At 40.7% G+C, this 24,483-nt stretch overlaps 1 protein-coding gene across 1 annotated transcript; it reads right to left on the bottom strand.

The window, feature by feature from the left end:
* Nucleotides 1-766: 766 nt before the first annotated feature.
* Nucleotides 767-22,328, bottom strand: LOC139571204 (ectonucleotide pyrophosphatase/phosphodiesterase family member 7-like). Its single transcript, XM_071393838.1, has 6 exons — nucleotides 22,055-22,328; nucleotides 7,199-7,344; nucleotides 6,394-7,026; nucleotides 5,936-6,179; nucleotides 979-1,096; nucleotides 767-833 (listed from the first exon to the last, which is right to left on the bottom strand). The coding sequence occupies exons 1-6, from the start codon at nucleotides 22,326-22,328 to the stop codon at nucleotides 773-775; spliced, it is 1,476 nt and encodes a 491-aa protein (XP_071249939.1). The 3' UTR covers nucleotides 767-772.
* Between the last annotated feature and the right edge of the window lie 2,155 nt (nucleotides 22,329-24,483).

Below are 24,483 nucleotides of genomic sequence, written 5' to 3'. Positions count from 1 at the left end.
CAATTTTGACCAAAAGGGTAGTTAATGCATTTTGCCATTGTAGGGGAGATTAGTGTGTAAGCTTGTAGACTTGGGAGGATGCAGGTTTTTTTCTTGGTGGCAATGTGGCCTTTGGTTTATTTTTGTATATACAGTACTGTATGTATTTTGGTCACCATTTAGAAATATCAATAATCTGATTGGGCAGCTGCACAGTAAAATCAATGGTGTACCTTTAACTCTGACAGTGTAAAACATACACTATTTTCAGTGAACATATAAGTCCACTGTACTGGTGTTAAAATAACACTTTTGAAAGTGTTAAATATTGAACTACGCTGCAGTGTTCCCCATTTAACTCAGTGTTCAAAGGAACTCGATTGTGGTGTTTGCATAGCTCTACTGTATAGCTCCAAGTTAAGGTTGCTATCTTCTGGGTACATGCATCCGACACCTGGTCAGAAACACATACGTCTCACATTTATGCACACATAAAATCAGGTTACAGACCATGTAGGCCTAAGACCCCTAGACATAACGAGTACAGCATAATCAATAAGCTTGTTATTGGTTTTGAAACATATTGTAGGGTTGAACCGTGTGTGGACATGAAGCCAGGGTTAGAGCTAGGGTTAGAGTTAGGGTGTTGGCCTTCCTGATACACTGATACAGATTTATATTGCATTGGTATAAAAACGACATTCTGTTTGGTTAAACTAGGATATTAGCACTCAAATCACACAGAAGCTCAATAACTTGTTAAACAAATGACTTCCCACAAAGGTAATGGTTTTCAAAAGGAGGTTTGTTTATCGGACTCTTTTTCATTGAGATCCTCGTGGGTGACTTCAGATCTGTAACAGAAAGTGAGGGCAAGGTAGTAGTCAGTACTACAGACGTGTGGTAGTCATGTGAAGATGTTGCTGAGACAGATTACAATAGAATAGAATACAATAAAAAAGTATTGTCCTCTGAGAAGGACATTCAAATGTAGCCTACCTCCGGTCCATTTTAGTCCTTTTCAACATGGCATGAGCTGTGGTGACAACAAACACCAGCGCTAATATACCAGCGACCGATGACAGGCCGATGAATAGATCCCACTGGATGTCCCTGTCTGGAAAACATTTGCAAATAAGTTAGACTATCATAGTGCAGTGTACTGCCAGGAGAAGCAGGACTGAATGCAGTGGGTGTATTCTGAGTGTGTACCACTGGACACACATGCGCACGCGCGCCTGCCCACATGCACACAAACACAAACTTTAACCTTTTGTAATTTCAGAGTCTTTATGACAAGTTGTGCTACAATCTGTTTGTTGATACACAGCAAATTCTCAGTGTTAAATGAACACTGAAATTGTGAACCCGTATAGACACTGAAAAGTTAACACACTCCTTGGTGTAAAGCTTTATTTCCCAGAGTGCCTTGCCTTTTGAGAGAATTTTTAGAGTTACCACCCATGATTATATTTGTTAGTGACAGAGACATGGTTCTTGCATTCAACCATTTTCAATCCTGTGGACTTCACCAAGTGAGATCCCAAGAGAATGTTATCATTCAAATTGTATTATTAAACACAATACATATTTCATAAGGCCTCATTTTGAGGGCCTATGCTCTAAAACATAACAATTACTTCTGTAAATGTTGAACTAACACTCTTTGGTGTAAAATAACCCCAGTGTTGGTGTTAATAACCAGAGCTAAACCAAAACCAAGCCCATCATTATCAGACTTCACAAAATGCTCTATCGCAGGTTGTTTTTATGAATTATCTGTTTCAATGTCTACGTTTTTTCATTTACATGAATTAATCAATCAATCAATCTTATGCTTCTCAAATATAAATTACATAAATTTTCTTAACTAATCCAATATGTTACTTTTATTTAATTCACCCTTTACTGAAACGGTTGTTCAGGTATATATGCTTTAGGTACTCTCAAATTTCAGTTTTCCCAACCCTGGCGGTCATTCTGAATGCGGTGGGTAATAAAACATTCTGAAGGTTGGATATCCCCAATATGGCTTGATTTCAATAGGAATTACACATCACTTTGCAAGCCAGCATAATGTGACAGGTTGTGTGAATAACCCAACATGTTGGGTTGTTCAGATTACCAAAACATGGGGTAATTTAATAATTTAACCATTAACTGGGTTTTTAATTGGTTTTCTTCTGGGTTCACCAAGCAGCAGGGTCTTTTTAAAGGTCATGAACGGTCAAAATCATGTTTTTCATAAAATTGGATATTCGGATGAAACTAGATCAAAGTATGATGACCAAAGTTAGAAAAATTACTGTTGCTTCTACATTGATAAAGTTATTTTTTTGTTTGTTTTACCTGTATTTAACTAGGCAAGTCAGTTAATAAGAACAAATTCTTATTGATGAAGTTTGATCATAGTTACTGGACTCCTCCCCCATGTCAATCAGTTGGATTATTAAGGGGATAGGGTGACATCACCCTAATTCTAATTGTATTACACCAAAAGCAACATATTTTCTTACCTAGTGTAAATAAGTATTGCCTTGTAACCAACATTGGAGAAGGTGCGTTTGCGGAGGGGCGTGGTTTATATAGCTAAATAGCTACTCTACTGGTGCCAAAACTTGACTGTGGGGTGTCAACAAATATAACTAAAAGTTTATACTATTCATCTATGGCACTATTCATTTGTGCCTGGTGTTAGCTAGTTAGTGGCTAGCTAGGTCTTCAGCCAGCATGGAACAAAAGGGAGGGGGGAGCGTCATTGAAATGTTGTCATTGTCATGTTAACACATCCCAGAGATAACATGTAGTGTCGTTTTGTTAGATAAAATCATTTTTTATATCCCAAAAAGTCTGTATAGTTGGCACCATTGATTTGAGTAATCCAGTCGTTCAACTTGCAGAGAAAGGAATCCAAAAATCTACCCCTAAACTTTGTTTCAACAAGTCAAAATAAGTTTGTATTTACTCCTCAGATACCCTAAAATGTCATTAAACTAAAATATATATTTCGGAAAGAAGTACTTTCAATAGGAAACCAATTTTAGCAGCTGCGCAACTTCATCATGACGCGCGAAGACACGGATCTTTCAAGACTGTGTCCTCATACAAAAACTCTTATTTCTTACTCGTTGTTTAAATTCTCATGTACCGAATAAATCGCATGTTGTATTTTATAGCAAGTGTGGTATTGCTATGTGCACTCTAGCCAACAGAGCACAGGTGGTGGAGATACATATAAAAAAAAGGAAGTTAAATGTGTTTGCATCCCATTTTCAACTCCACTGATGGTTTTCTCAACAAAAAAATTGCATTATATAGCAAGTGTGTACACTTCTGCATTGGCACATGCGCTCTAGATACAGATGCATCTGCATGCTGTTGGCTAGAGCGCACATATAGCCTACGTGATAAGATTATTGTGGACAAAAGAGCAAGATCATTTTTTTCATTTGTCAAACAGCTGCCAAGCATCAATGATCATGTCACCTGAATATGACCCTCGATATTTATTAGAAAGGAGCATCAAGCTCATCACCTTGCACTTTCACCACCCTGTGAAGTTCATCATAACTTATTTCATCTGTAGCCTAACAACCTGCATGCTTCCCCGACGAGTTGTAGTGGGAGGACCACACAACATGTCATCGGGTGACTCCAAGTTCACTTTGATATGAGGGTTATTATATCAATATTTGCTCATAAAAGGGTTTCTTACATAGTTTCTAGCATATTTAATTTTCCAGACACAAAATGTTCCCACCTTGTCTAGCGTGTTTTATTTTGTTGTCATTTGGAAATTTTTCCCGAAAAATTTGCTGTTTCCATCAAGTTTATCATATATGCATAGTCACTTTAACTATACATTCATGTACATACTACCTCAATTGGCCCGACCAACCAGTGCTCCCGCACATTGGCTAACCGGGATATCGGCATTGTGTCCCGCCACCCACCACCCACCAACCCCTGTTTACACTACTGCTACTCTCTGTTCATCATATATGCATAGTCACTTTAACCATATCTACATGTACATACTACCTCAATCAGCCTGACTAACCGGTGTCTGTATGTAGCCTCGCTACTTTTATAGCCTCGCTACTGTATAGCCTCACTACTGTTTTTCACTGTCTTTTTACTGTTGTTTTTATTTCTTTACTTACCTATTGTTCACCTAATACCTTTTTTGCACTATTGCTTAGTAAGCATTTCACTGTAAGGTCTACACCTGTTGTATTAGGCGCACGTGACAAATAAACTTTGATTTGATTTGATGCCTGTCATGACATTTTTTATTTAACATGTACTTTACTTGCATAAAAAGGTTGCATGGAGGGCCTGCGGAGTGGCGCAGTGGTCAAAGGCACTGCATTGCAGTGCTAGAGGTGTCACTACAGACCCAGGTTTGATCCCAGGCTGTGTCGCACCTGGGTGTGACCAGGAGACCCATGAGGCAGCGCACAATTGACCCAGTGTCGTCTGGGTTAGGGGAGGATTTGGCAGGCCGGGATGTTCTTGTTCCATCGCCCTCTGCGACTCCTTGTTGTGGGCCGGGTGCATGTACGCTGACTACGGGCACCAGTTGTACAGTGTTTCCTCTGACACATTGGTGCGGCTGGCTTCTGCGTTAAGCAAGCAGTGCGGCTTGGCAGGATTGTGTTTTAGAGGACACATGGCTCTCGACCTTCGCCTCTCCTAAGTCCGTACGGGAGTTGCAGCGATGGGACAAGAGTACTGTAACTACCAATCGGTGAGAAAAAGGTAGGATGGAAACCTGGTTAGTGATGCAATTTCAATGTTGTTTGAGTTGCTCTGTGTATCACCAAATTAGCTTGAGATGATTTTAGTGCAACACTGCTCACTGCATCCAAGTTTGTTGAGCTATCAGTCAATGCGCTGTCAGTCAAGGTGAGCTCATGAATATAAGTTCCCCGCCCACTCAGTCTGTCTTTTCAAACTTCCTGGTAGTTAGAAGGAAAGCCATGAGAGAAACATTTTTTTTACTTAACTTTGAGCATTTCTATCCCCCAAAAATATTATGATATTTTAGCCACTCAAAAGCCTATTTTAGATGGGAATCAGAATGTCTGTTCGGGACCTTAAATGATAACATATTCACTCAGAATCTCACTTGGTAAAGTACATAGGACTAAATTGGATGTATGCAACAAGGATGTCTCTGTCACTAACAAATTCAGTCATGTGGTAACTCAATAATTCTCATGAAAACCAAAGCACTCTGGGAAATATGCAAAAAAGCTTTACACAAAGCAGTGTGTAAAGTGTCAATAGTGTCTATATGGGTCCACACTTTAGTGTTCATTTAACACTGGGGAATTTGCTGTGTAGGACACAACCACATGGCGATCATCCTGTTAGATTACGTTCTCATATCAAGGCATAAAACAAGATATGGATCTGCAACATTTACTATCAGAATATGTTATATAGTTTATCAGATACATCTGCACGGGTTCAAGGTTTATAACTAGTAAGGGAAATATTGTTATCATGGGATAGGCATTTTGGTAGTTCTTACTGATGTATTCAAAAGATGTTTCTCTATAAAGGCAAAGGTTCAACAATGTGAGATAAGGGTCATATAATTCCCTGGGTAAACTTGAGCAATGGAGTGTAAGAAAAAGACAGCTTATGATTCTGTCCTTGGTCAAGCTAAATTAATTTCCTCAACATTTAAGCTTTTTGTTGTTGAATATTGATTAACTAACCTGTTAACAGTTGATGACAAATAAATGCTCACTTTCATGTGATCAAAATATGTTTCTTTATTATGAAGCCAAAAGTACAAAAGACTAATGTAATTCCATTGGTAAACCCACTTAATGGGGAATAGGAAAAGTTTATAATTCTGTCCAAGCAGCATTCACATTTTGAATATCCTATGTTGTTCTGCACATAAATGTTCTGTCAATAAATTATAAACTAAAAGGCTTACTCTCATAAGATCCCTGGTCCTTCTTGGGAACCAGCATCTGGCGGGTGACCTCCAGGGACCCATCGTTGACCTCCGGTTTGATGCCCAGGAGGTGGCACATCAGCGGGTACACGTTGACCGTCTCAAAGGGTCCCACAGCCAGGTTCTTCTGGAAGTCAGGCCCTGCAGCTCTGAAGAACGGCTTCATGTCCATCATCTGGTTATCATAGCCGTGCTCTCCCTTGTTGAACTGGACTGGGAAAAACTGTACAGATGATAATGAAAGAGTGCTTATAGGGTTTTAGTGCAGAGATTGCAATGGCTTTTGGTACCAGAACTTCAATGCATGCCATCAAGACAGTATGAAGAGTTTGTTCTGACCACATGACCTGATCAGGAAAAATTACGTCCGTCTCCTGAGTAGCGTGTATAAAGAACAACAATATAGTACTGTTAGGACACTGTTTCGGCACACTCACGCCATTGATGACATATCCTTGATCAGCGAAGAGAATCAGGGGCAGGAGGCGAGGGTGGTTACTATAGTGAAGCCTACCAGGCATGTCCTCCTTCTTATACACATGCAGGTGAGGGTGGCCCCCTTTCAGGGCCTGGTACACCTTCTCCAGCATTCCCTCTCTGGGGAGAAGCATTCCTGTTGGTCCATAATCCACAAGTTGGAACTTGATATCCCGGAAGTCAAATCCCGGAATCTCGGACAGGATGATCTCGTCGACCAGGCCATTCTGGAGCACAGTGGTCATTCCGTGATCAGCAGTGATAATGATGTTGAGCCGATCAGAGAGGCCATGATTCCGGGTGGTATCACGGATGTATCCCACGGTCCGGTCCACTTGTTGGACCATCTCCCGGCGCTCCGGGGAATCTGGTCCATACTTGTGTCCCGTTGCATCTGGTTCACCGAAGTACAAAGACACAAAGTCTAGGTCCTCCTTGGAGAACCACTGACCAATCACCTTGTCGATATTGATCCTCCAGTCTGTCTCATTGTTGTGCTCATAGAAACGAGGTTCCACCTGGCTGACCTTTACTCTCTCACCTTTGTAGGTGGCGGCCGTGCCGGGGAAGTGGAGGGAGCCTGCCTTCAGACCCTGCATGGCAGAAAAAAGGGTGAAAATGATTCTAACTTTATTTATAACGGAGCTGTAATACATTACAATTATACAGTAGCTTCAGACCCACCAAGGGATGTGGAAGGAATTAAGAAAGGTGTGAGAGAAGAGAGAGTGAGATTATTTGTGTGTTTGTGTGTGTTGCACCCACTTGTCTCTGCGCTGTTATCCAGATGGGCAGACTCCCGTTGTCCCAGTAGGAATCCACAAACTGGGTCATGTAGTACTGTTTCTTCTCCTGGGTCGTAGTGTTGAACCAAATATTGTGGATCACTCCATGGTTCTCTATGTACCGACCTGAGGAACAGAGACAAGCAACAAGCAACAAGCAGTTCCATGGTTAGCGACCTTATAAGTGGGGCTGTGAATGCGGTGTTGATAGACCTCCATTGTCTTGTTGGCTTATAATAGGCCAATAGGACCATGGACACTCATTCATCTCTTCTGGAGCCAGATGGGTTGCAGAATGGTGTCTGTCACAAAGTAAATTATAGCCTAATAGTAATCAGACTCTGGCGTTTGTTATACCATAATGTCTTAAAAACAGAACGTTAACTGCTTTAGCGATATTTTACACTGGGTATACCAAACATTAGGAACATCTTCCTAATATTGAGCTCCACCCCTTTTGCCCTCAGAACAGCCTACATTCGTTGGTGCATGGACTCTACAAGATGTCGAAAACGTTCCACAGGGACGCTGGCCAATATTCCCCCCAAAAATTTGGGCACAAAGAACATTTCAGAGTATGCTGAGCGCAAACTTGAAAATTAATACAATTTTCTGCAACTTCCGGCCCTTTTTACTGTGAACACTGAGGCTACCCCCTTTAAGTTACAAGTAGGCTACTGTGGCTATTTGATCATAATGTAGGCCTACCAGAGTGGCCTACCATCAAAAACAATGATGGAGAAAAATGCATCACATAACATTTTAACATGGAAATATCTGTTCTATCATTCAGCCTACAGTAGTAGCCAATGTGTGGTGTTCAACACTAACATTCCATGAGACTTTTGAAAAAAAAACCTGCAGGGATTGAAATGAACCTGTTTATCCACTTGTCCGTCGGTCAAGGAGGTGACTGAAAATGTTGTGTCTGATGCAAGAAACCACTGTACAAAATAAAACTCATTGTTATTCCCATACCATTATTACAGAAAATCAGACAAATTATGTTCTGCCTATTGGCTACTTAGCTTATTCAAGGCTGTCTTAAAATAAAACAAATTCCCCTTTAATTTAGACATAAAAAAGCTCTTTATCTGACTCGCTTTTCAAAGACGGTCCACATTTTGTGCTCTTGTTTGAAGCAACCACTCCCCAATTGTTGACTAGAAATGATCTATAACTGAGCTAATAACTCACTAACTAGCAAAGAATATGAACAAATGTGCACACATGGTTACATGGAGCTCTCACTTTGATCTCAAAACAAGCGCATCTACTTGTGACAGCTCATACTGTAGCCTAAACACAGTCCAGTTCAAAGTGAATGGCACAGATCCATATATGGCAATGACTATCTGCAAATAGGCCGACTGCAGCTCCGATTGGTTATGGCGCACTGGTCTGTGTAGAGTACTGGTTTGTGTAGAATAGTAGCCTGAGTCGTGCTTGTCAATGCAATAGAATCCTACTCCATTGGACTCTGCCTACAAGAAAATCTCTTGCACAGTCAGTTTTTGCATACAAAATCTTGCATAGTTTGTTTTGTTTCGGTATATTACATTGAAAGTGGCTAATATTGCATTGATTTGATCACAATTCCAACAGTAGAGCGAAACGTTGACAGTGTTGACTAAAGGGGAAAACTGTAGAAGGTTGAGTGAATACCTCGTTCAAAGGCACTGTTGTCTTGCCCATTCATCCTCAATGGCACACCTACACAATCCATGTCTCAATTGTCTCAACGTTTAAAAATCCTTCTTTAACCCGTCTCCTCCCCTTTAGCTACACTGATTGAAGTGGATTTAACAGGTGACATCAATAAGGGATCATAACTTTCACCTGGATTCACCTGGTCAGTCTATGTCATGGAAAGAGCAGGTGTTCTTAATGTTTTGTATGCTCAGTATAGATAGCAAACAATTTGTTTGTGGGTAGAGACGGAAGAAAACAGTTCACAGGCACATCGCCACAAGGCCTATTTGACCCGAATAAGAAGCCATTCAGCAATTGGTTTTGCCTTAGAAAATAATTGTGTGTTTATGTTAAGGTGATTTGGGTAGACTTTGCTCTAGGCCTATCAGGCTACTGGCTTAATTGGGCTATAGACAATGCTTCCCTGTGTTTTTTTTCAGGGCTGTCACCTGTAGTAGAACAATCCATGAGTCAAACATCTGTTAAGACTTGTTGCTAGACTATTTTAGACCAAAACATTTTTATCAGGGAGTTACTTTTGGACTTCTATGTTGATAAAATGTTGCAGACAGTGGTTACAAGCAATTGTAAACGCCCATGTTTTAATATACTTTTTGGGGTGATTTCAATCAAACGATTCTGTTACAAAACGTTTCTTAAAACCTGTTTGGGATAGGGGGAAGCATTTTCACTTTTGGATGAAAAGCGTGCCCAGAGTAAACTGCCTCCTACTCAGTCCCAGATGCTAATATATGCATATTATTAGTAGTATTGGATAGAAAACACTCTGAAGTTTCTAAAACTGTTTGAATGATGTCTGTGAGTATAACAGAACTCATATGGCAACCAGGAAGTGGGAAATCTGAGGTTTGTAGTTTTTGAAAGCTTGGCCTATCGAATACACAGTGTCTATGGGGACATTATGCACTTCCTAAGGCTTCCACTAGATGTCAACCGTCTTTAGAAACTTGTTTGAGGCTTCTACTGTAAAGGAGGGGCTCATAAGTGCTCTTTGAGTGAGTGGTCTGGCAGAGTGCCACAAACTCTGACGCTCGTTCACGTGAGTGGTAGCTCTCGTTCCATGGCTTTTCTACAGACAAAGGATTTCTCTGGCTGTAACATTATTGAAGATTTATGTTAAAATCATCCTAAAGATCGATTCTATACATCGTTTGAAATGTTTCTACGGTCTGTAACGGAACTTTTGGACTTTGTCTGGACGTAGTGCTCGCGCCTCATGAAGATGGATTACTGGGCTGAACGCGCTAACAACAAGGAGGAATTTGGACATAAATTATGAACTTTATCGAACAAATCAAACATTTATTGTGGAACTGGGATTCCTGGGAGTGCATTCTGATGAAGATCATCAAAGGTAAGTGAATATTTATAATGCTATTTCTGACTAATGTTGACTCCAACATGGCGGATTTTTCTTTGGCTAATTTTGTCGTCTGAGCTCTGTACTCAGATTATTGCATGGTGTGCTTTTTCCGTAAAGTATTTTTTAAATCTGACACAGCGGTTGCATTAAGGAGAAGTCTATCTTTAATTCTGTGAATAACACTTGTATCTTTTATCAATGTTTATTATGAGTATTTCTGTGAAATGATGGCTCTCTGGTGGCTCTCTGCAAAATCACCGGATGTTTTGGAAGCAAAACATTACTGAACGTAACACACCAATGTAAACTGAGATTGTTGGATATAAATATGCACTTTATCAAACAAAACATACAGTACATGTATTGTGTAACATGATGTCCTATGAGTGTCATCTGATGAAGATCATCAAAGGTTAGTGATTCATTTTATCTATATTTCTGCTTTTTGTGACTCCTATCTTTGGCTGGAAAAATGGCTGTGTGTGTTTTTGTGACTTGGCTCTGACCTAACATAATCATATGTTGTGCTTTCGCTGTAAAGCCTTTTTGAAATCGGACACGATGGGTAGATTAACAAGAAGTTTATCTTTCATTTGGTGTATTGCACTTGTTAATGTGTGAAAGTTACATATAAAAAAATTAAAAAATGAATTTCCCGCGCTGCCTTTTCAGCGGAATGTTGTCGGAATGTTGTCAATGATGTTGTCGATACCTATGATGAAAATTACAGGCCTCTCTCATCTTTTTAAGTGGGAGAACTTGCACAATTGGTGGCTGACTAAATACTTTTTTGCCCCACTGTATGTTGTGAGGAAAATAGAATGAGTGGTCAAATAGTTTTTGTGTTTGTTAAAAGCAGAGACAACTTCATGCAATGTGGTTTGAAAATGTGTGGTAGGTGGCGATTATATCTAATTGTAGGCTATTCATAAAGTTAGCTTTTGCGTGCGGCACTGGAAACAGGATACACTCTTTACAAGCAATACGGGACAGCATGTCAATATGTGTTGTTCTGTGATTAGGGTGAAGTTGGTTATGTATATTAGCTGTGTTTGTGTAATAGTATGTATCCTACCGGTATGTGTACATTGTACATGTGTGCAGCAATAGCCAGGATTGGGTAGGTTACTTTCTAAATGTTATCCGTTAGATACTAGTTACCTGTCCAAAATTGTAATCAGTAATGTAACTTTTGGATTATTCATATTTTTTATTTTAGCTTTATTTAACTAGGCAAGTCACTTAAGAACAAATTTTTATTAACAATGACGGCCTGTCAGAAGGCAAAGGCCTCCTGCGGGGACGGGAGCTAGGATTAAAAATAAAATTAAAATATAGGACAAAACACACATCATGACAAGAGAGACACCACAACACTACATAAAGAGAGACCTGAGATGACAACATAGCATGACAGCAACACATGAAAACACAGCATGGTAGCAACACAATATGACAACAACATGGTAGCAACACAGCATGGCAGCAGTACAACATGGTAGCAGCACAAAACATGGCACAATCATTATTGGGTAATCTAGAAGAAAAAGAAACGCACACCTATTTAGGCGAGGTGCTGGCTAGCGGAGTAGAAAACTTAAAAATAAAGGAGATGCAAAAATATTTAATTGTTGGTAAATTAAATATTTTTGCATCTGAGCTCCTAGAGTGTGCGGCTCTCCTTTATTTTTTAAACAATCATTATTGGGCACAGACAACAGCACAAAGGGCAAGAAGGTAGAGACAACAATACATCAGTCGAAGCAGCTAAAACTGTCAGTAAGAGTGTCCATGATTGAGTCTGAATGAAGAGATGGAGATAAAACGGTCCAGTTTGGGTGTTTTTTGTAGCTCGTTCCAGTCGCTAGTTGCAGCGAACTGAAAAGAGGAGTGACCCAGGGATGGTGTGCTATGGGGATCTTTAACAGAATGTGACTGTTAAAGAATGAGTGTTGTATGTGGAGGATGAGGGCTGCAGTAGGTATGTCAGATAGGGGGGAATGAGTACTAAAAGGGTTTTATAAATAAGCATCAACCTCTCGAGAGCACCCTTACCTGCCTTTCTATAAATGACTTCTCCGTAATCTAGCATGGGTAGTGTCGTGTATTTGGCATCATTAAAGGTGAAGACTGTTATTTTATCAAATCAATTCTCTGTAATTATTATTACGTGATTAAAATAATTATGTACATTTAATTAACTAGGAAGTCGGGGCACCACGATGCCCTCAATCTCAAACAAAATATCAAGGAAACCACCAGGTACAACCCAAAATCCGTAAACATGGGCACCCTCAAAGATATTATCCTGACCAACTTGCACTCCAAATACATCTCTGCTGTTTTCAATCAGGATCTCAGCGATCACTGCCTCATTGCCTGCATCCGCTATGGGTCCGCGGTCAAACGACCACCACTCATCACTGTCAAACGCTTCCTAAAACACTTCTGCGAGCAGGCCTTTCTAATCGACCTGGCCCGGGTATCCTGGAAGGATATTGACCTCATCCCGTCAGTAGAGGATGCCTGGTCGTTCTTTAAAAGTAATTTCCTCACCATCTTAAATAAGCATGCCCCTTTCACAAATTGTAGAACTAGGAACAGATATAGCCCTTGGTTCACTCCAGACCTGACTGCCCTTGACCAGCACAAAAACATCCTGTGGCGGACTGCAATAGCATCGAATAGTCCCCGCGATAAGCAACTGTTCAGGGAAGTCAGGAACCAATACACGCAGTCCGTCAGGAAAGCAAGGCTAGCTTTCTCAAACAGAAATTTGCATCCTGTAGCTCTAACTCCAAAAAGTTTTGGGACACTGTAAAGTCCATGGAGAACAAGAGCACCTCCTCCCAGCTGCCCACTGCACTGAGGCTAGGTAACACGGTCACCATCGATAAATCCATGATAATCGAACATTTCAATAAGCATTTCTCTACGGCTGGCCATGCTTTCCTCCTGGCTACCCCAACCCCGGCCAACAGCTCCGCACCCCCCGCAGCTACTTGCCCGAGCCTCCCCAGCTTCTCCTTCACTCAAATCCAGATAGCAGATGTTCTGAAAGAGCTGCTAAACCTGGACCCGTACAAATCAGCTGGGCTAAACAATCTGGACCCTCTCTTTCTAGAATTATCCGCTGCAATTGTTGCAACCCCTATTACTAGCCTGTTCAACCTCTCTTTCGTATCATCCAAGATCCCTAAAGGTTGGAAAGCTGCTGCGGACATCCCCCTCTTCAAAGGGGGTGACACTCTAGACCCAAACTGTTATAGACCTATATCCATCCTGCCCTACCTTTCTAAAGTCTTCGAAAGCCAAGTCAATAATCACTGACCATTTCGAATCCCACTGTACCTTCTCCGCTGTGCAATCCGGTTTCCGATCTGGTCATGGGTGCACCTCAGCCACGCTCAAGGTACTAAACGATATCATAACCGCCATCGATAAAAGACAGTACTGTGCAGCCGTCTTCATCGACCCGGCCAAGGCTTTCGACTCTGTCAATCACCATGTTCTTATCGGCAGACTCAATAGCCTTGGTTTCTCAAGTGACTGCCTCGCCTGGTTCACCAACTACTTCGCAGACAGAGTTCAGTGTGTCAAATCGGAGGGCCTGTTGTCCGGACCTCTGGCAGTCTCTATGGGGGTACCACATGGTTCAATTCTGGGGCCGACTCTTTTCTCTGTATATATCAACGATGTCGCTCTTGCTGCAGGTGATTCCCTGATCCACCTCTACGCAGACGACACCATTCTGTATACATCTGGCCCTTCTTTGGACACTGTGTTAACAAACCTCCAAACGAGCTTCAATGCCATACAACACTCCTTCCATGGCCTCCAACTGCTCTTAAACTCTAGTAAAACCAAATGCATGCTTTTCAACCGTTTGCTGCCCGCACCCGCCCGCCCGACCAGCATCACTACTCTGGACGGTTCTGACCCAGAATATGTGGACAACTACAAATACCTAGTTGTCTGGCTAGACTGTAAACTCTCCTTCCAAACTCAAATCAAACATCTCCAATCCAAAATGAAATCTAGAATTGGCTTTCTATTTTGCAACAAAGCCTCCTTCACTCACCCTAGTAAAACTGACTATCCTACCGATCCTCGACTTCAGCGATGTCATCTACAAAATAGCTTCCAATACTCTACTCAGCAAACTGGATGCAGTCTATCACAGTTCCATCCGTTTTGTCATCAAAGCCACTTATACCACCCACCACTGCGACCTGTATGCTCTAGTCGGCTGGCCATCGCTACATATTCGTCGCCAGACCCACTGGCTCCAGGTCATCTATAAGTCTATGCTAGGTAAAGCTCCGCCTTATCTCAGCTCCCTGGTCACGATAACAACACCCACCCGTAGCACGCGCTCCAGCAGGTATATCTCACTGTTCATCCACAAAGCCAGCATGTCCTTTGGCCGCCTTTCCTTCCAGTTCTCTGCTGCCAGTGACTGGAACGAATTGCAAAAATCGCTGAAGCTGGAGACTTACATTTCCCTCACTAACTTTAAACATCAGCTATCTGAGCAGCTAACCGATCGCTGCAGCTGTACATGGTCCATCTGTAAATAGCCCACCCAATCTACCTACCTCATCCCCATATTGTTTTTATTTACTTTTCTTCTCTTTTGCACACCAGTATCACTACTTGCACATCATCATCTGCTCATCTATCACTCCAGTGTTAATCTTCTAAATTGTAATTACTTCGCTACTATGGCCTGTTTATTGCCTTACCTCCTCACGCCATTTGTACACACTGTATATAGACTTTATTTTTTTCTATTGTGTTATCGACTGTACGCTTTTTTATTCCATGTGTAACTCTGTGTTGTTGTTTGTCGCACTGCTTTGCTTTACCTTGGCCAGGTCGCAGTTCTAAATGAGAACTTGTTCTCAACTGGCCTACCTGGTTAAATAAAGGTGAAATTAAAAAAATAAAAGGGCAGAACATGAGACGGGAGTAGAAATTAACGTCGGCATTGTTTAATGCGTTTCACTGGAAGACAATTCCAAGCATTTCAACGTAGGTAAGCATGGGGGGTTACAGGTGCCCTAAAGGGACTAAACTAGAATATCAATACACAACATATTGCTCCCCCTTTACTTTTGATGACTCATTAGGAAAAAGTAAATATTCACTGTTTTGCCTATTGTTTTCATTTTAACAGTTCTCTTAAAACTTCTTCTTAATAGGGGGGCGCTGTTTTCACTTTGGAAAAAATCGTGCCCAAATGAAACGGCCTCGTACTCTGTTCTAGATCATACAATATGCATATTATTATTACTATTGGATAGAAAACACTCTGAAGTGTCTAAAACTGTTTGAATTATATCTGTGAGTAAAACAGAACTCATTTGGCAGCAAACTTCCAGACAGGAAGTGAAAATTCTGAAAAAGTGGCTCTGTGTCAGGGCCTGCCTATTCAACTGGCTTATATTTATGGATCTGTATGCACTTCATACGCCTTCCACTAGATGTCAACAGGCAGTAGAAGGTTGAATGGGGTGTCTAGCTTGATGTGAGGCCGAATAAGAGCTTTTGGAGTGACAGGTCCGCTCTTTTGTCAGTTTTCAACTGCGCGCCGGGGAACCTCACATTGTCTTCTGAAAAGCGTTCGGTATACACAACGAATTGCTCCGGCTCTGATTTTATTGGATACATATGAGAAGAACATCATAAAGTAGGATTTTCAACCGAGTTTGACCAGTTTATTCGACGTTTATTGGGAATTTTGGAATTTTTCGTTCCAGGCGCCAAGAGTTGATGGGCATGTTCGCGACACAATGCTAGCCAAAGTTGCTAATTCGACAGAAGAAATGGACATTCTAAAACCAAACAACGATTTATTCTGGACCTAGGACTCCTTGCACAACATTCTGATGGAAGATCAACAAAGGTAAGAGAATATTTATGATGTTATTTCGTATTTTTGTGGTAAATGTTGGCTCCAACAAGGCGGAGAATATGTGAGCGCTGTCTCACAATACTGCATGCTGTATGTTGTACTAAAGTTATTTTTAAAAATCTAACACAGCGGTTGCATTAAGAACCAGTGTATCTTTCATTTGAAATACAACAAGTATTTTTATGTAAAGTTTATGATGAGTTCTTTGGTTAGATTAGGTGACTGTCCAAAATATCTCCGGACATTTTGGCGTATTGTGGCTACGTATTCACAATGTAAAACCAGGATTTGTACCTCTAAATATGCACATTTTCGTACAAAACATAAATGTATTGTATAACATGATGTTATAAGACTGTCATCTGATGAAGTTGTCCAAAGGTTAGTGATTAATTTTATCTCTATTTCTGGGTTTTGTGAAAGCTATTTTGGCGGTGAATAAATGGCGTTGTGTGTTTGGCTATTGTGGTGAGCTAATAGAAATATATATTGTGTTTTCGCTGTAAAACACTTTAAAAAATCTGAAATATTGGCTGGATTCACAAGATGTTTATCTTTCATTTGCTGTACACCATGTATTTTTCATAAATGTTTCATAAATGAGTATTTAGGTATTTCACGTTGCTCTCTGTAATTATTCTGGCTGCTTTGGTGCTATTTGTGATGCTGGCTGCAATGTAAAACTACGATTTATACCTCAAATATGCACATTTTCGAACAAAACATAAATGTATTGTATAACATGATGTTATAAGACTGTCATCTGATGAAGTTGTTCAAGGTTAGTGATTAATTTATTCTCTATTTGTGGGTTTTGTGAAAGCTACGTATGCGGTGGAAACATGGTGAAAACATGGCGTTGTGTGTTTGGCTATTGTGGTGAGCTAATATAAATACATATTGTGTTTTCGCTGTAAAACATTTTAAAAATCGGAAATGATGGCTGGATTCACAAGATGTTTATCTTTCATTTGCTGTATTGGACTTGTGATTTCATGAAATTATATTATATGATATCCCTGTCCCGTTAGGCTAGGCTATGCTAGTCAGCTTTTTTGATGAGGAGGATCCCGGATCCGGGAGGGAGACTCGTTGGAGGTTAATATAAATGAATTGTTCAGAATAACCTTTTCTAAACTAGGGAAAGAGGGTTCCCAGACTTAACCCTGGGGTGTATTCTGCCCCAATGTCAGAGGTTAGTCTGAACTAAATAGTCAACCTGTCAGGGGGTTGTCTTTCTCTTGCAGGGTAATGACGACGTACAGGTGAGTCTACAGTCACATTGTCTCTGAGTCTGAGTGGTGATGGTGTATGCCGAGACTGGGGTGCAACAGTACCCTGAGTATGCACTCTGGCTGGTTCAGGTGAGTCTGGAGCACTTTCCACATTTGTAGGTTGCTGCAGTGGATGTTCAGGTGATGGTTCATAGTCATGGTAGGTATCCAGTAGCTGATCTTGGTTTGTCACTTGACAGGAGTCATCTCTGAGGTTGGTTCCTGGCAACAGTTGATCCACATGTCTCCTCCAGATGATGTTTTCCAGTGTGTGAACTATGTAGGACACAGGCCCTGTTTGTGCAACCACTGTGGCTGGTATCCACTTTGGACCTTTGCAGTAGTTCCGAGCAAGAACTTTCTCTCCAGCTATGAAGCTTCTGTCTTTTGCTTTACTCTATCTCTCCACCTGTGCTCTCTGTTGTGTCTGTACAACCTGTTTAGTCTTTGGAGGTCTCAGGAGGTCGAGTCACGTGCGAAGCTGTCTTTTCATCATGGCTGACGCGGGTGCCACTTTGGTTGTAGCGTGGGGAGTGTTTCTGTAGGTTAACAGGAATGTGTTTACATGCCTATTGAGGGAGCCTTGTGATGATTTTAAAGCTTGCTTCATCGTTTGGACAAAACATACCCCTTCAGACAGGGTATCACTTTGTTCATCCTCTGTGTGCTCCATTTTATGCACTTTCTTTTTGTACTCCCTGAAGTCGCTTTTCCTTTGTTCAGTACTTTTGTTTGATTGTCTCTTTTTGTTTTTACATGCACGTTCGATTTGACCCTTTTTTCCACAACTTCTGCAGTCTAAGTCTTTGCACCAACACTCTTCTGCTTGGTGACCTGGTTTCCCACAGCGATAGCATGGCTTGTTTTTTAACTCCGTAGACACCGTGTGCACTTGGGTCGATGCAGTTAGCTGTTGTGTGTCTCTGCAATGTTAAGTTACTCTCAGTCAAAAGGCGTTTCTGAATTGCCTCGCTGCTCATGCCACACACTAACCTATCTCGTATAGTGTCACTTATTGTTCGCCCAAATTCACAGTGTTCAGATAACTGTTTGAATACAGCCACAAACTGAGAGATTGATTACCCCTCCTCTTGATTTCTCTTATGAAACCTGAATCTCTCTGCAATTATCAGTGGTTTGGAGAATAATGTCCTTTTAAGGTAGCCACAATTTCATCATATGATTTATCACCAGGTTTATCAGGCGTTACTAGGCTGCGCAGTAGATTGATGTTTTTCCTCCCATAACAGTAAAAAATGTTGGCACAACGACTTCTGCTTTAATTCCATTTGCCAACACAAAGTACTCAAAACGTTCTGTGCAAGAACTCCATTGTTCCACAGATTCATAAAATGTTCTTATATTTCCAACCAATGCAGACATTTTCGGTTTATTTTTCTTATTTTTCTTTCTTACACTTTTCAGACGGTCCCTTACTCCCAGACCCTTTTTTTTAGTATTTTAACTCACGATGACTTCACTTTCTCCCTCAGCGAAACTCTTTATATCCCTCACATCAAAAGTTAGCTAGCTTCACTTGACAGGCTAGCTCCACGTTTTGTTTGCGTCTTTCTACAGCGGAAGAAATTACGAATTTAACTCTGACTTTCTGCCGAAGATAATGAGCACAAATGTGAGAACGTTTCTTCCTCGTCGCCAGTTTTGTTGTATAGCACACTGTATTACTTTTACAACTAAAATAAAGACAGGACATGAGACGGGAGTAGAAATTAACGTCGGCATTGTTTAATGCGTTTCACATGAAGAACATTCCAAGCATTTCAACGTAGGTAAGCAAGGGGGGTTACAGGTGCCCTAAAGGGACACTACTACATATAATGATATGATAAAATTATCTCTTTACATCTTTATAATTTTGAAGTCCAAAAGATTATGAGTGGCAACTACAGATAGCCCCTTTAACCTCTAACGAGCCTCTACCCCGGGTCCGGGATCACCCCTCACCCCCCCACACACTGATTAGCATAGCTTCACAAGTAGATAGTAGCATCTAAATATCATTAAATCACAAGTCCAAGACACCAGATGAAAGATACAGATCTTGTGAATAAAGCCACCATTTCAGATTTTTAAAATGTTTTACAGGGAAGACAAAATATGTAAATCTATTAGCTAAACATGTTAGCAAAATACACCACTTTTCTAACTCCATCAGTTTCTTACTACTTCAGGTGCTATCACCAATTCGGCTAAACTAAGATATTGATAGCCACTAACAAAGAAAAAACCTCTTCAGATGACAGTCTGATAACATATTTATGGTATAGGATAGGTTTTGTTAGAAAAAAGTGCATATTTCAGGTAGAAATCACAGTTTACAATTGCACCTACCATCACAAGACGACTAGAATTACTATAGAGAGCAACGTGTATGACCAATTTACTCTTAATAAAACATTTCATAAGAATAGACAAAGCATAGCAATGGAAAGACCCAGATCTTGTGATTCCAGACAATATTTCAGATTTTCTAAGCGTTTTACAGCGAAAACACAATAAATCGATAAGTTAGCATACCACATGTGAAAACGTTACCAGAGCATCGATTCCAGCCAAAGAGCGCTATAACGTAATCACCGCCAAAATATATTAATTTTTTCACTAACCTCCTCAGAATTCTTCCGATGACACTCCTGTAACATCATTTTACAACATACATATACAGTTTGTTCGAAAAGGTGCATATTTAGCCATACAAAACCGTGGTTACACAATAAAAATACTAGGAAATCAAGCCTCAATATGTCTGACGTCATCTATCAGAGTGATCTAGTTTAATTGAAAGCTAATCATATACTTGACTAAAAAATACAGGGTTGACAGGAATCGAAAGACAAATTAGTTCTTAATGCAACCGCTGATTTACATTTTTTTAATTATCCTTACTTTTCAATACAGGTTGCGCCAAGCGAAGCTATAGCAAACAAGATGGCGACATAAACGTTTAACATTTATTGACAGAAACACGATTTATCATCATAAATTGTTCTTACTGTGAGCTGTTCTTCCATCAGAATCTTGGGCAAAGAATCCTTTCTTGGGTCGAATCTTCTTTTGGTCGATAGATGTCCTCTGTCCTTCGAAATATCCACTAACGATCGAACGGGACCCCGAAACGTGTCCAAAGTTTCAGAGTGCACAACAAAGAAATTCCTCAAAATCGCACTAAACGGATATAAATTGCTATAAAACGGTTCAAATTAACTACATTATGATGTTTTTAACAACTATAACGACTGAAAACATGACCGGAGAAATATCACTCACTAAAAAACGATTTGGAAGGAGGCAGGTCTGATGTCCATTTTGCGCATGACGCATGCAGGGAGAGAGCGGTACTTCTACGTTTTCGTGTTTTATAGTGGCTGTGATTGTGCAATAGACTCCATTCAAAACGTGATGACGTACAGACACCCAGAGGAAGACGTAGGCAGTGTCGGTTTCTTCATAGCATTCACTGTCGCCTTAAAAACAGACTCCAGATCAGGGGTAAAAATTTCTGAAATCTGACCCCTGTCATGAAAAGTGCTGTAGATATTGTTCTGTACCACTCAGAGACAAAATTCCAACGGCTATAGAAACTAGAAAGTGTTTTCTATCCAATAATAACAATAATATGCATATTGTACGATCAAGAATTTAGCACGAGGCAGTTTAATTTGGAGACCCAAATATGCTAATGCGGAACAGCACCCCCTATAGTTCCAAGAAGTTTTTAACTCTATCAAAAGTGTGCAAGTTTGAGCATGTGTCCCATTAGGCCTATGGATTTTTTTATCAGCATGAATTGGATTGAGCAATAAAAGCCAGATTTTTATTCCATAGGCTGGGAACCGCACTATGCAGCTGTTGCAAGAGCACATTTTTCACTCGCTGTCCACTGGTTTCAAAAACAATGATTGATAGGCAGCTTAAACATCTTGATTTCAACGATTATTGGGTTCAAATACACATTTAGATTTCTGAACAGCCATCCACAACAACCACAATCCGTATGGCACAAATAGCTAAATGAGAGCGCAGCAGTGTGACTCACGTCAATGCGCTATGTATAAACAATAAGTGATATCCGTATCGCTGTAAACTACACCATTGCTTTCATCCTTACCGGCAAGCGTTTATTGAAATTGGATAATATTTGGATGACGACAGCAGTCGCACCATTGGAAGACATAGTTTGGACTGTACAGCAGCCTACAAAAGCCTATTCCTGCTCTTTTCCCGCAATCCATCAAACACATTTTGTGTGTCATCATAGCGGTCTCTGACTTGTGGTCAGACATGCTCAGGTGGAACAAACTTAAATTTGCGCCTTTTTTCAATGCTGATTTGAATGTTATTGACAAAACAGAGAAGTGTCAAATAATTGTTTTCGTGACATCCTTTCTGAATTTAAAAGTAATCCTTGATGTAATCATCTAGTTAACAAATATATATCTGTAATTTGATTACAATATTTTTGCTGGTAATGTAACGGATTACAGTTACCGTTTTTTTTGTAATCCCTTACATGTAATTCGTTACTCCCCAACCCTGGTAATAGTTTACCTGTGAGCAGGGTGAAGTGTGTGGGGCTGGTGATGGTGAGGTAGGGGGGTGTGACGTAGGCAGCCCTGACGCCGTCCCGGCCCATCGTGTCCAAGTGAGGGGTGTCCACATCCCTGTCATAGTCCCAGCGGAACCCATCGAATGAGATGAGCAGCAGCTTGTTGTTTCTGGAGCTCCTGTGGGGAGAATCCACTCCAGGGAGGGAGCCTTGGTGTGGGGCAGCCAGAGAGGGAGAGAGGGCCAGTAGGCTGAGGAGACCTATCCTTAGCAGCATGCCTTGTGCTTCACGGTCACCTCAGGATCACAGTCAATGGTGATATGTCCCACAATAACCTACAATATGTCCAAAACACTTTGTAGTCGCACCAGAGTCCAAGCAAAACTTCAACTCTAAGCCGTCTGACTAACCTCTAGCTCACTACTCTGAGCACCAGCACTACTGACTGACAGACTCTGTCCTGTAGCTTCCTACACTTCAACTGACTATGTGCAATCACACTCTGATACACTTCATACCTACCGAGATAAAGAGCAAACACACTCACTGCATGCTGCAAGAGATAAGATATTATTTTATCTCTCTCACCCTATCGCTATCAGAGCATAAATCCACCTTTTGAGGTTTATTATACAGGCCCTGTTCTACTACCTCCTGTCTTATTTTCTCATCACCACTATTACAGTTATATGGTTCATCTAAATTGATCTGAGGTTGTGTGTGTGTGCTTATTTTTTTTGAATAGTTGTGTTTTAGTTTAGTCATTATAGCGTTCTCTTATGTATGAATTATTTTTATAACCAAAAGTAGGATACCCTTTTTTCTAATAACCTCTATTACCCACCAGGTGGGGACAGTGCTTCATTGATGATACATGGGATGCTGTTGAACTCTGCAGTCTGTCAGCTGGAACTGGAACTCACTGCTGGAGTTTCTGGGGTGCATTTAGTAGTCGCATTTAGTCGTTGCAGACCGCAGCAAAACATTTTGCAACGGAAGCCGTTAACTCCAAATGGAAAACATTTTGCAACGAAAACTAGAGTTTTTATTGGACCAATTCAGCTAGGTTTCTCCCTGTTTTGTTATGTTTGCTTCCATTTGTTTATGTTTGGTTCCTAGTGAATACACCCCAGGTAATCCCCACCTCCTCCCAGATATCCTTAACTCCTTTCATCCCTCTATTCTATATCTCCCCCTCTCTCTTCCTCTCATTCCCTCTCTTTCTGGTCATGCTTGACTTGGCAAATGTATGACATTATCATATATTACTATATAGAAATGTAATGTATGTATGACATTTTATGTAATGGAATGTAATGTATGTACCCTTGGAGAGAGAAAGAGAATAAGTTAAGTATGATTTCAATGATAATTTTATGACTTAAATCGGTTATAACCGGCGTATAAGTGGAAACCAGTATGAGATAAAGTTAATTTCAGGATTTAAAAGTTGAGTTTGACATTTATGGGTTTGCTGTGTCAACTGTGTATTTAATGGCCTTTTTATGGAGTTTGTGTGTGTGTGTGTACGTACGTGTGATACAGGTTGGAAGGGATTGGCTAAATCCTTTTGGTAAGCTATCTTTATTAAATTGTAAAATGGGAGAAAGTTGATACAAGTTATTTTCCTAAAATTAAGGTAGGTTGTTTAATGTGTTTTATTCATCATCAACTAACTGTAACCTGGTTACTTTAGAGCTATGCTGGAAAACAAATATACATATTCTGTGTTTCCATATCTGTGAAAGAGAGGAGACAAATGAAAGAGAAGAGACGTGAAAATGTTTTTTGGCACACACATACAACAGTAGCTGTGAAGGGTCTATTACTTCAAACAATGTGTATTCAGGTTGTTTAGGATTCAAACCCCAAACAGCCTAATTCCTACTCTTAGAGGAGGTGCTTCCACAATAATGTGATTTGTACCGCATACAAGTTAAAGTATTGGATTCTTCACACACCAGTGCTCCAGTAATGGTAATGCTAATGCACCTTAACGTTGGATGCCAACCGCCGATAAACCCCACAGAAGAAGAGGTGGGGGCAACAATACCGGTAGCTAGCTAGCTAGAGACAAATGTAGACATTGTCCTTTGCCCCTACCTGTTGGGCACTGGAGGGAAGGATACTGTGTGCTAGCTAGCTAGAAGGACGCTGGTACACAGCAGGCGGGAGGTGAGGTTGACACTGGTACCTAGCTAGCTAGTTAGGACACTAGTAGACAGTATCCTTCCCCCATGAAAACTCAGATAATACTTGTCTTTCCCTTTGACCCACATTTTAATCACATAGACAATCATTTGAAATCCAGAATATCAAGTGTGTTACAGAGGGTGGGAGGTATTCCTGCAGATGAATGCCTACATGCAGGAACGCCCCTAATTGCGGGCCACTATCACACACTATTGGCAATACGCATGCAGTAGTACAC

The sequence above is a fragment of the Salvelinus alpinus genome, chromosome 3 (genome assembly GCF_045679555.1).
Source record: "Salvelinus alpinus chromosome 3, SLU_Salpinus.1, whole genome shotgun sequence".
NCBI classification, from domain to species: Eukaryota; Metazoa; Chordata; class Actinopteri; order Salmoniformes; family Salmonidae; genus Salvelinus; species Salvelinus alpinus.
The sequence above is the reverse complement of the archived record's forward strand: the minus strand, read 5'-3'. Positions and strand labels throughout refer to the sequence as shown.